Source organism: Botrytis cinerea, chromosome 5, assembly GCF_000143535.2.
Source record: "Botrytis cinerea B05.10 chromosome 5, complete sequence".
Taxonomy (NCBI): domain Eukaryota; kingdom Fungi; phylum Ascomycota; class Leotiomycetes; order Helotiales; family Sclerotiniaceae; genus Botrytis; species Botrytis cinerea.
In genome coordinates, this window is record NC_037314.1 from 493952 (window position 1) to 506184 (window position 12233).

A 12233-nucleotide genomic window follows, 5' to 3' on the forward strand; every position below is an offset into this window, starting at 1 on the left:
TACGCGGTCCAATTGTAGTCCCGGCGAGCGGAATCTTCCAATATCTAATTTATAACCAGATATCGAAAGACTCTCATTCTAGAACTAAGACTGGGGTCTTTCACCTCTCTGAGTCCTGCTCCTATCATTCTCTCAAGTCGGGTGCAGCCAGGGATGAATCTAATTAATTCGACTGGCCAGTCCTAGAGGAACAAGAAAGGTTCATGATTATCACGAGCAAGGGCGCCAAGATCAAGGTGGCCAACATCGGGCACACCAAAATCAAGGGCGCTAAGATCAGGCACACGAAAAGCACAGGCGGGAGGAGCGGACACACCGAAGGCAGGGACAGGAAGAGCGGGCACACCAATATCAAGGTGGCCAACATCGGGCACACCAAGATCAAGCGGGAGCCTGGAGGAGCGGGCACACCGAAACCAAAGGCGTCAAGATCAGGTACACCAAAATCAAGGTGGCCAACACCGGGCACACCAAAATTAAACGGCGCCAAGATCAGGCACACCAAAGGCAGGGGCGGGAGGAGCGGGAGCAACAGGAGCTGGCATACCAAGATCAAGGTGGCCAACATCGGGCACACCAAGATCAAGCGGGAGGAGAGGGCACACCAAGATCAAAGCCGTCAAGACCAGGCACACTAAAATCAAAGCCTTCAAGATAGGGCACACCAAAATCAAAGCCGTTAAATTCGGGCTGACCAAAATCAGAGCCGTCAAGATCAGGCACAGCAAAGGCAGGGACGGGGGGAGCAGGAGCAGGAGCAACAGTAGCAGGGGCGGGGGGGGCAGGAGCAACAGGAGCTGGCATACCAAGATCAAGGTGGCCAACATCGGGCACATCAAGATCAAGGGCGCCAAGATCAGGCACACCAAAGGCAGGGACGGGGGGAGCAGGAGCAGGAGCAACAGGAGCAGGGGCGGGGGGAGCAGGAGCAGAAGCAACAGGAGCTGGCGCAGCAGGCTGTGGGTTAGCAGCTAGTTGAGCAGCAGCCAGTGCAGCACGCTGAGTCTGTCGCTGATTGGTTCGCCGACGAGCAGCAGCTTTCTCCTCACGAACCCGGCGAGCCTCAGCCTCGCGCTGCTCCCACTCTGTGTCTGGCACAATCTCTATCGTCAGACAACTGGGCAAAGGAAACCCGCGAAGATACTCGAGATTCTCCTTCAATAGAAAATCCCGGAGTTCGTGGTCCCAAGCCATTGATAGGCCCCCATAGACCCTAATAGGTCTGTATTGTCCCTCCACACCTGTCGGCACGCAGAAATGTATATTATCCGCGAGTGGGAAGTCAAGAATCTCCCCCATATGCGTCTGCTTCACCAAAGCCTTGAGCCCAGGAACGAGCTGTGGGACCGGGAAGACATTGGGTGGAGTGGCCAAATCCTGCCCTAAGACCTCAATATAAGCCATTATATATGTTATAATGGTATGATAATTGGCGAGAGAGATAAGCGAAGGTAATGTGGAGAAGGGTTAATTTATTATTCAAGAGTTGATCTAATAAATTAAAGAAAAGGGGTAAGATAGGGAAGAAGGGGTAATTTATTATTCAAAAGTTGATCTAATAAATTAAAGAAGAGTGTGTAAGATAGGTTGATATTGGAAGTTATATCAAGAGAAGAGAAGATGTGTCTGACGAAAAAATAAAACTGTGAGAATGGCAACCCTGGAGTGATATTTATAGGCAAAATCGAGACTTCCACTTCGACTAAAATTTTCCATCCTCTCTTCTTTGGGTGGGAGAACACGTTTGATCGTCCTCTTTGCTAGTATTGTCGATCGCGGTAATAGTTAGGTAGGTGTTGGGGGAAATCGTGATGTTGGAGAAACTCTAATCTAAACAGAAATCTGGGCAATTACAACCGGCAATCTATCCAAGCCATCATATCTCCGGTATATTGTAGGTTATCCATTGAGAAAGTAGCGCGGGGAATTATCAGATGGTCTAATAGCATCAAGCAGAGAACGAATGTGACGTGAAATGTCTCCACTAAAGGTAGCTTCGAATAAGGTTTACGAAATTCGTCGTGCATACAGGCCCCTCTCGTTTGCAGATCCCGTGAAGAATTAGAAATATTGGATTGCATGGCATCGTTTGGAACACTGAACTACTTGCTATAGCGTGATTCTGGGTTATACTCTGAGTGGATTTGAAATGTTGAACTTAGATGAGATATTGAACTACTTGTGGTTACGTAGTTTCGTTGTGTACGTTGAGTGGCTTTGGATCACTGAATTATTATCAGAAATTGAACCCATCTGAGATGTTGAATTCGAGTTGAAACTTGAAATTCCGTTAGATGCTGAGCTGCTGTGAAAAATGATACCCATATTGAACAATAAACCACGTTGAAACAGTGACCCAAGTTCGATTTCTGTAATACCTGCGATCATTGAACCTTTCCATTTCCATTTTGTCTGGTTATCCGGCGATCCCTACGTACTCTTAGAAAAACATATGAAAAACGGTATTTCTCCACCGGCACGTGCAATTGAGGAGAGATAATAAACTAAGGAGATCTTCCAACATGTTTGTCCGAGTATGATACTAGGACCCAAGTCAGTACAAGCTATAGATCATGTAGATCCAAGGTTATGAAAAGATATCGTCGGTGGTTACGTTTCGCCAATATGGAGGCTCTTCTAGTAGTGCAATAGCCAAGTCTCCATCTTCCAGACGCTAATGTACGATCTTCGGAAATTTCTTCTTCCTTGACTTTGCAGCTCTTAATGATCGCCAAGCTCGTAGCTGAGAGTCATCGGAGTAGTAACTTTCTTGTGAATAGCATCCTAATCTAACGTGAAAATTCTTCTCGAGTGCACGATAATAGTATGAAACTCAATCTGGATGGAAATTGTTGCCGACGATGAAAAAAACGGAATGAAAAGCATAATTGTTGCATGTGACACGAAGAAGGTGATGAGCGATGACATCGATGTCTTGTTGCATATCTACTGGAACCCATTACAAAACTTGATAAGTGGTGATATCGATGTCTTGTTGCATGTCTACTGGAGCCCATTACATAACTTGATGAGTGGTGATATCGATGTCTTGTTGCATATCTACTGGAGCCCATTACATAACTTGATGAGTGGTGGTATCGATGTCTTGTTGCATATCTACTGGAGCCCATTACATAACTTGATGAGTGTCTATGAGCAATAGTAACTTGATGTGGACCACCACAATCATAGGTTGGAATTGAAATTGATTATTGTATTGTGGGAAAGTAAGATGCTATGAAGAACTAAGGCATCAAGAACAAGAGCCCACGAAACCAGATCAATGGTGAGAGGAAAAATGTGATGTTAAATATGTTCAACAACTGTTACACTTCATGATAATATTGTTGTGGTGATACAGTATGCAATTAGACATTCATTAAATGATCAAGAAAACATGGGGCTTTGTTGAACTGTACTCGATCTTTTCGGTTGTGTGTGAATTAGAATGAATACTTCATATTTCTTCCATCACGTACTCTCCTTCCCATCTCGAGTCAAGAGACATTATCATTTTCTGTATGATTTTGTATTGAAAGATAATCTCAAAATCTGAGGTTTAAATTAAGAAGGTCATCTTTGCATGTAAATTATTTGCAGAAAGATGTGCCTGGCGGAAGCATGAGAAGCGTATCTGCAGTCAGCTGGGCACGGAAAGACACTTCCATCCAACAAACCACCTCTTTTATTATTATTGCGAACCTCAAGATCTTCTTAAGCAACATTTAACATTTCTTTCCTTAATAATTTGTTTGAATCAATTGAGATATCGAGCGGGAGTTTCGAAAAATACAAATTGAGTTTGGAAACGGCAATAGCGGCACAACTAACGTGAGTGGAAGGGACAACCATTTGAGCCTCAACACGACAATCGACCGACACAACTCAGTAACATCAATTATTTACAACAAATATCTTCAAACAACATCGATGGCAAACATCGCAGTTGATCAAAAAGAGTCGATTCCTGTTGAATCTAACCCCTGAATTTAGCGAATGCTGATATTTTACTCACTTGAAATGATCGAATAGCAACAATACCGCCATCTTCCCAAAGGCTTTGAGTCTAACAACAATTATTCACGAATGTTTACGAGTTACGAGTGGCTGAGAAAACAACGAAAGAGTTTTGAGGGGCGAAAAACGGAAAAGAGGCACACACGGAAGACTAAATTGCGTTTTCATTTGAATGTTCCTCGATTTTTGGCCATTATTACGGGCGATAGGATTACCTTGATCGAAAAGAAGAAACATTTTCGAAACAGACGGATTAATTCGCGAATACCTGCGTATTTACCAATATATTCTCGTCATATTCGCCCAGTTCCAGTCGAGGCAGCAGACGGCACATGATCAATGGTAAGCGTACGATTTTTTCAAATAAGAATTTTTTCGCTGATTGAAGATATTAATGTATTAATATAAGGCATTCATAGTATCAGCTCCCTCGTTGATTCGGCTACTAAATTGCGAAGGTATTGGAGACGTTCATGGAGAATTGTAGATATTCAGAACGAGTTACATCGATTCAAAATTGGCTTCCAACGGATCGATAACAAGACGGCAACAAGAGTAGGAGACACAAACTCATTTATCCAGTAGTATCAAAACTGAACTTACAATAAAGCATCAGAAATCTACTTATATCACCATTGCTGTACTACTCTAAGCCGAAGGTTGAGCCATGGGTTACTTGATTTGAAGGTGCCGAAAAGATTGGCTTTCTTGAGATAGAGGCTCGCAAATACTTCAATCCCTGCTAATTCAACCATGATCCTCGTTGAAGTCATTTTTCATTGTACATATCAACAATTGATAGCTAATATCGCCATTCTCAAACGAACTCTCGAATTTTACAGCGCCGAATGACATTCGCATGAATGTGATCAGCCATTTCCGCAACTGAAGAGGTACAGCAATACTGGAGGCAGAATCCTAGTTTGTGAGGAGGTGTATACTAATCAAAGAAATTGTCTCGGAAAGATTCGAGGAATGATGCGGAAATCGTGGACGGGATTACGAAAGCCTTTAGACGAAGAGAGAGGCCTGGAAATCTCAAGAGACTCCTCCATTTCGAATCGAATCAAGTTTCATTCCGATCGAACCTCATACCAACAGATCTAAACGAAGCTTTCGTCTAATAAGCCATGAATGATAATTCGAAATCCCTGATTCTCGGTTTCCCTTGATTCATGACACGGCAGAGTTTTCAGTTTCGGTTTTGATATTTGGGATCAGATATTATTCAAGTAAGCCCAATGATATATCGTAGGAGATATGGACCATTAGGATCATAAATGGGTCTCTCCATCCATATGCGGTTTGTATGCTGGGTGGTCCTCAGTGTTCAGTTTTACCTTGTTCATGGCGAGAATCTCGAGAATATCGAAACGCTAGGCTCCTCGCGCAACTGATTTCTTTCCGGAGCAGAAAAAATAGGGGGGTTATACCAGGTCATGTAATCTCAATCCATTCTTCTGTATACGCGGATGAAATGGTAGAGATGTATTGAGATTGAAGGGTATCTATGGGGATTGAAAGTGGGTAGCTTCAGTTGAACTTTCAGGTATGTACGTGTAACTTATATCCCTTGCTTCCTTGTGCAAATATGGGGCAGTCCAGAAGTTGGTAGGAGGCACAGGTCTTTCAAGCTTAGAACGATTTCTAGACGATAGAGCATCGATCAGGTGATTGTATGGAAACCCATGGCTGACATATACATGGAGATACAGAAGCAAAATAACAAGTATCGAACTATTAGTACAAGCATAAATATCTTGATATTTAGAGCGACTTGCTGTATAAGGGCGGCATTAAAGTCAAATTAAATACCTTCCAAAACTAGCCATGAGATCATCTTCGCTCGCGAATCAGCGCCACCTATGGTGTCGGAACACTCTACTATGAAGAACATATCAATCTTTGCAACTGAGGAGCTCTCCGAGATAGCGGGTCAAAGCATTTTATCTGGTAGTTGCAGCTGAAATTACGCGAAAATAACCGAACACTGGCTTGCGGAGACTTATCGATCTAAAAGAGCAGAAGGGACTTCAAAGTTTGCAGAGAGATGTTCCAGAGACCCAAGGATAAGCCAAAAAACTCAAACCCAGCCTTCTATTCTTGAGCATCCGAGTTGAACTTTTCTTCACTACTTGGCTCTAGGAATGAAACGACTCGTTCAAGTTATATGGGATTATATGGGAAACTGACAGAATTTGGTGGCTTTTTCTACCGCTTAGAAAAAGAGGTAAGAAGGGTGGTTTTAATGTACTGCTCACGCTGAAGCTGATGCAAGATTTTGCTCCATCTATCTTCTCTCAATCAACTTTACGCCTATGTTCGACTCATATCGTCCGGGCTTGAAACTAAAGTACGTACGTATGATGATTGTCTTGGAAATATTCTGCAGAGCATCCCATCTGCTATTTGACTTCATTTTCATATTGTAGAGAACTCTCAATTAACTTGATGCTGCAGATATAGTTTTCTCCCGTCTTCTTTTATATTGTACTACATATCTCGATAAACACATGAGTTACACTCTTTCCTTCGGTTCTTTACGAATACGTGGTCTTGCAATGACATAGCACATATTCCTACGAAACATTGCGAACCCACGTCGAAGATTGTTTTTCTCCTCCACGGCTCTTATTTTCGCAGTAATTGGGACAAACCGAGAAGCTGGACTTGGATCCGAAGAGTTGCAGAGGAAATCTTTCAAAATGCACAAGAATTGATACAATAGACCAAAGCTGTATTTTGAAGATGAAGACCGTCGCTCGCTTCCATTCACAATGGCCTCGACTTCTCGAATACGAAACGAATAGAGAATATTCATGTCATTCGAACGGAATTTAACAATCGAATACGAACTCCTACGAAGCCGGCAAATCCATGAAACCATATCACTACGTTCTACACATCTCAAGAATGGATACACACTTTATTTGTGTTTTCCAAGGTTGAACTTGGAATTCCACACGATTCTTCCATTGTCAAATTCAATACCAATCTTCGATATACTGGACAGTCAATTGGCGTCGACTATGGAGAGAACAGTATGAAGTGGATACTAGATAATAGAGGAAGGAATTGGCCTCGAAACTGTTTTCTGCATGGTGTTTGATGAAAGTGGATGTTCACGTCAAGATATTTGGGAGTTGGTGATTGATGGGCCTTTTTAGTAGGGATAGGTTTTCTCGTTGTTTGGATTGAAATAGTGGGATATGGACTGCTTGATGTGCTGTGAAGTTGGCAATCCGGAAGGTTTGAGAGATAAAGACTAATATCTGCGAAGGAACACATCAGTTCTATGTGCAAGTACACTCCAAATAAGCAAAACAAGCTATCAGAGTCTCGAAGAAAATATACAAATGGTAAACAGTTATATGAATAAAACTCGCGCGTCAGAGCCGTAACTAATGCCGGTACTCAAAAAAGACTACTAATGCAGAGCATCAAAAAGACAGGCGAATAAGATAGTATGTATGAAGGACACCACTAGACACGATCCATAAAGTCACCAACAAGTCTTTCGGAACAAAATGGCCATTATTAAGAAGAAAGCATCGGATCGAAAATACGAAGCAAACAAGCGATAACGGGTCCTAATAAGCGAATTATCATCAAAGGAGTGCCAGAGAGCTACTTGGCGTGAGCTTGCTTCGACCAGTCAAACTTGTAGTGTGAAGACATTCCGTCATTCGACAGCAGCGAATTTCTTTTTGATTCGGAACGAAATCCGAGTTCGGAATACATCACAACAGAAACTTGCATGTCCTGGACACCTTGCAACTCTGATACTCGCTGAAGGAATACGACTTTTACGCCATCTGGTATCAAATTTTCACTTGAAAATTATGGGTGTAATACTCTGATATCATGATATGTACGGTCTTGGAGTTCTGATAGAGAACTCATCTGTTGGGATTGGTTCACTGGTATTTTATGAGTTGGACATCGTACCAATGGATGATTATCTCCTCTGGGTAATTTTCGTCGAAGCTTCTGAGAGAAAGCTCAGAGTTTACATATGTCTCTTTCTAGATTCGTCGGTACACGGCAAACCAGTGAGTCTTTTGGATCTAGGAATGGGAGGGGAGTTCTTAGTTGGTCTGGATAGTGAGAACATGAACGGTGTGAATACTCCGTCCCATTCTTGTAGTAGATAATGACGAGGTCGTCGAGGTGGGAAGTTTCAATGAATCGTTCGTGGACTTTTCGTTCTTGGGGGATGAATGGCAAAGAATCGGGGTATAGAGAATGGGTACTTACATGTGAGATTAGTTGATTCTACCGCGGCTTCTTTTCGTTATCCTCTTCTGGGGTATATCATCAACTTTTGAACGAGAGCCGTGGTGTGAAGTCCGGTATTGATACTACGAAGTCCAGATCTTCAGTTTGGGTAATAATAATATGATTTTAATGGATGGTCTGGAGATCTCCTGTTCTCTTTGATATTTTCTTTTGCCCAACTCTTTTCATTTCGTACGTCGAGCTTCTCCTTCCAAGACGGATATATTGGTCGTGGTATAAAAATCTTTTGTATCCATGGACTCTCTATCAGAGCTTTTGCCTGCTCTGAGTCTTACACTCGGAGAATCTGTATGTATTCATATAAGCATAAATGTGTAATGCTAACATAATATTAGTATAAGTGACGAAAATCCACTTTTCGCTTAAATTTGACGCGATTGCCAGGTTCCGTAGTAGCCTATAAAGAATCTAGGCTTAAGTTTGAATTATTTTCGAGGATGCAATGCGTGCGCACAGAGCCTGGAACTCGAAAGCGGAGCTATGAGGGAGCTCGCTCAGGAAAAAGAGGGCATACTTCCCACACTTCCTCGCATAGGACCTCTGTGAACACGTATCGATTATCCAGCGTTTCGAACTCAATAATCTAGCCTTGGATGATATAATCGAAACTTGAATTTCATCGGAATTATTATAATGATGATTGGCGTTTTTGGGCTTGAATCGTTCCATAGGATGCAGACGAAATCGGATCGTTGAATCGTTATGAGCGGTTTTCTGAAGTCTTTCCCCTAATACTTGTAGTACTTTGTACTCACTTGGTGTTTCAGGTAGAACCAAGAAATCTTGGACAGAAAATCAGCAGAGAATCCGTGGGTTGACCGTTCAGATATTGAGATATCCACTTCGCAGGCAAAACACCCGCGGATTATCTGTTAGATTCGCCATCTACTCTGCAGGTACCGATTGCGTAGCTCATAAATCTGCCTGCATCTTCGGTTGTTCTCGAGGTTGCAGTCTGGACTACTCCCTCGATGAGTTTTTCAGCTGGTCTCTTGCAATCACTTGCTGAATAGCTCTTTGAACTATTCTTTCAAGTACTCACTCTATCGACCACTTTCTTTCAATACCTTTCTCTCAACTTCTCTCTCCACTCCTCTCTCCACTCCTCTCTCCACTCCTCTCTCCACTCCTTTTTCAACTTTTCTCTCAACTTTTCTCTCAACTCCTTTCTCAACTTCTCTTTCCACTTCTCTCTCGAAAATAGAAGAATTCAGCAATATCACAGTAAACCACATCATCGCTGCCCACAAACCACAATTGTATAAAACCATATATCTTATCCTATCTACCTACCCAAAACTATCTTACTTTATCTATCCTACGATACTTACTCGATCCCATCCTCGAAAAATTCCCCAGTGTTGCCCCAAATCCCGAATATCCAATACAAAGACCCACGATATACCAAAGCCAGCCACCTCAAAGCTATAGTCATCGGAGCTCCTAGATCTGCAATAGAATGATATGAAATATCGATTTTATCGATTGATAGAGGAAATAGCGCGGAAGAAATGTACGTACAATTATACCTTTCAATGCCCCTCCCTGCCCCTCCCTCCTTTCTTTCCATCTTTAAAAACGAAGTAAATGCGATGTAACTTCGTCAATGAGACTTAAAAGTCTTTCGGACTGTGTTTCAGAAATTGCATCCCACACCATTTAGTCTGCTCAAAAATTATCCGTAATTAATGAGTTTCTGCAGGTCACCTATTCAAGGTACGACCTGCTCGTAGGTTCATCCTTGCGTAAAATTGATGTACACTAGTGTGATGGTAGTATAAATATAAGCTTGGATCACTTATAGGGCTGAAGAATTAGTTACAGATTACCTAACCTGCAGACAGATTGTCTACAACAGCACGATCTGGAAAGTAAGTATCCAACCAATGCGCAGCATGATAATACGTCCCGGTCTTGGATATGTGTAAATTTCCTCGAATCGGGCCCGGGTGGATCCATGTAAGTTTTCTCGATTCGGGAGACGAGATGGGATAAGATAGATACACGCAGTCTGGGGAGGAGAGGAGAGCAGGATCGGTATAGGAGTAACGAGGCGCTAATCTGTCCCGTTCGATAGCCCTGATTCCATCCACGACTGCGTCCCAGCATGGTTGGATCTCTTTTTAAAAAGAGAGAGGAGAGAGTACAAATTCATATATCTCAATCATCCCATCATACCATTATCCCATCTACAACGGAAGCGTCTCGATTAACCATCTCTAAAATACTGAGCTCGAAATCCTCCTCGATGAAATATCTATAACTCCATTCTCTCAAACTGTACCTGATATTTCAATTTATCAGCTGAAGAATACTAGGTATGCAAAAAAAAAAAAAAAAAAAAAAAAATTATTGACGTCATACTCATCCCTAAACTCCATCCTAATTATCTCGTATTGGCTTGGATATACGATGTCCGGACGCGGAAATTCTGGACCGCCCCCCTATTGTGATTCTAGCGAGATAATCACATGGGGCTTCCATGCCCGTTTCCTCAAATTAGCCTTGGATAGATACCTGAGGGTGGGGATACTCATAGCCTGGTAGATAGGACGATGGATATGGATATGGATATGCAATAACACCCATCTTTCTCCCCTTCTTTACTTCCTCTTCTCCCATATCCTTATTCCATAAACACAGCATAATCCCAATCCCATCATTCCCGACATCCCATTACATCCACACCACCACCCCACTCCGCACACGTCACATCGACTTCCCCGCTGACGTCCCCCAACCCTACCCACCTACCACCTTATCAAATTTTCTCAAAACAGATTCTTTCGAACGAGAACCAAACGGCGATCAAGCACAACCCACGCATCTCCAAATCCGAAAAATAAAATCCCCCAACATCCTTCAGTGCGCAATATCAATTTTATACTCGCGACAAGAACGACGTCAACACATGGGAAAAATACAGATTCATTAGCGTTGCACTAGTACGCGCTAGAAAAATACTTTGCACACGATCACCCAACGATTTTCTTCCCTTTCACACGTCTCCAACATCTTGATCGTCCATTTGAGATACATGAAATCGCGCATCTATATCCAATCCAGCGTGTTACATGGGTAAAATTACGTTGCCGTGTATATCTTCTCCCCGTCCGATCATCAAGATCCTTACTATCGATGTTCGCTCACCGATGGCTAGATACTTCCTAGATAATGCAGTTGCATATCTATCAATACTAGATACTCCCTAGATAATCCAGTTGCATACGTACCGTACCAACACTAGACACCAGACAACTATATATAAATCCACACCCAGTCCATACATACATCTCCAACTATCCTAACCCTATCTCGTCTCGCGCTCTCCATCCAATCAAACACCACCCAACACACCCACCCTCACTGACTATTATCAAATATAAAGTTTCGAATCCTCACTCCCCCAAACTTTCTCTTCTCTCAACATTCCAATGCCAAAAAAAAAAAAAAAAAATTCTTCCCATTCAATCATTTATCGTCACTGCGAATCCGAGATTGAGATTATTAGTTTGAATTTCCACTCTTGACTCCCTCGAGCGATAAGATGTCGATTGCAGAATTCGATTATTCCCAATGACCTGTCGATCGACCTACTTATTTAATTATTCTATATATCACTACCTACCATCTACCGTCCTCGACACTTGAGCCCTTTACCACTTTACCACTTTACCACTTTACCAGCACCCAACTTCCAACATCCTCATTCCACTCATTCATCTATCAATATCAAACTCCGACAGTAAGCTTCACCCTACACCCACCTCAATCACATCAATAATATATCTCATGACTTCAAAAAACACAACATCAATCAAACTCTCATACACACACACCCATTCGGGAAAAGTTGATATAATCATTAACTATAAACTAAAAAGCTATTTGAAAAAAAAAAAAAAAAAAAGCCTAAT

At 42.3% G+C, this 12233-nt stretch overlaps 1 protein-coding gene across 1 annotated transcript; it reads right to left on the reverse strand.

Annotated features, from left to right (window-relative positions):
• Positions 1-1695, reverse strand: BCIN_05g01230 (hypothetical protein). Its single transcript, XM_001546233.2, has one exon. It carries the CDS (start codon positions 1402-1404, stop codon positions 583-585), a length of 822 nt encoding a protein of 273 aa, XP_001546283.1. The 5' UTR covers positions 1405-1695; the 3' UTR covers positions 1-582.
• Between the last annotated feature and the right edge of the window lie 10538 nt (positions 1696-12233).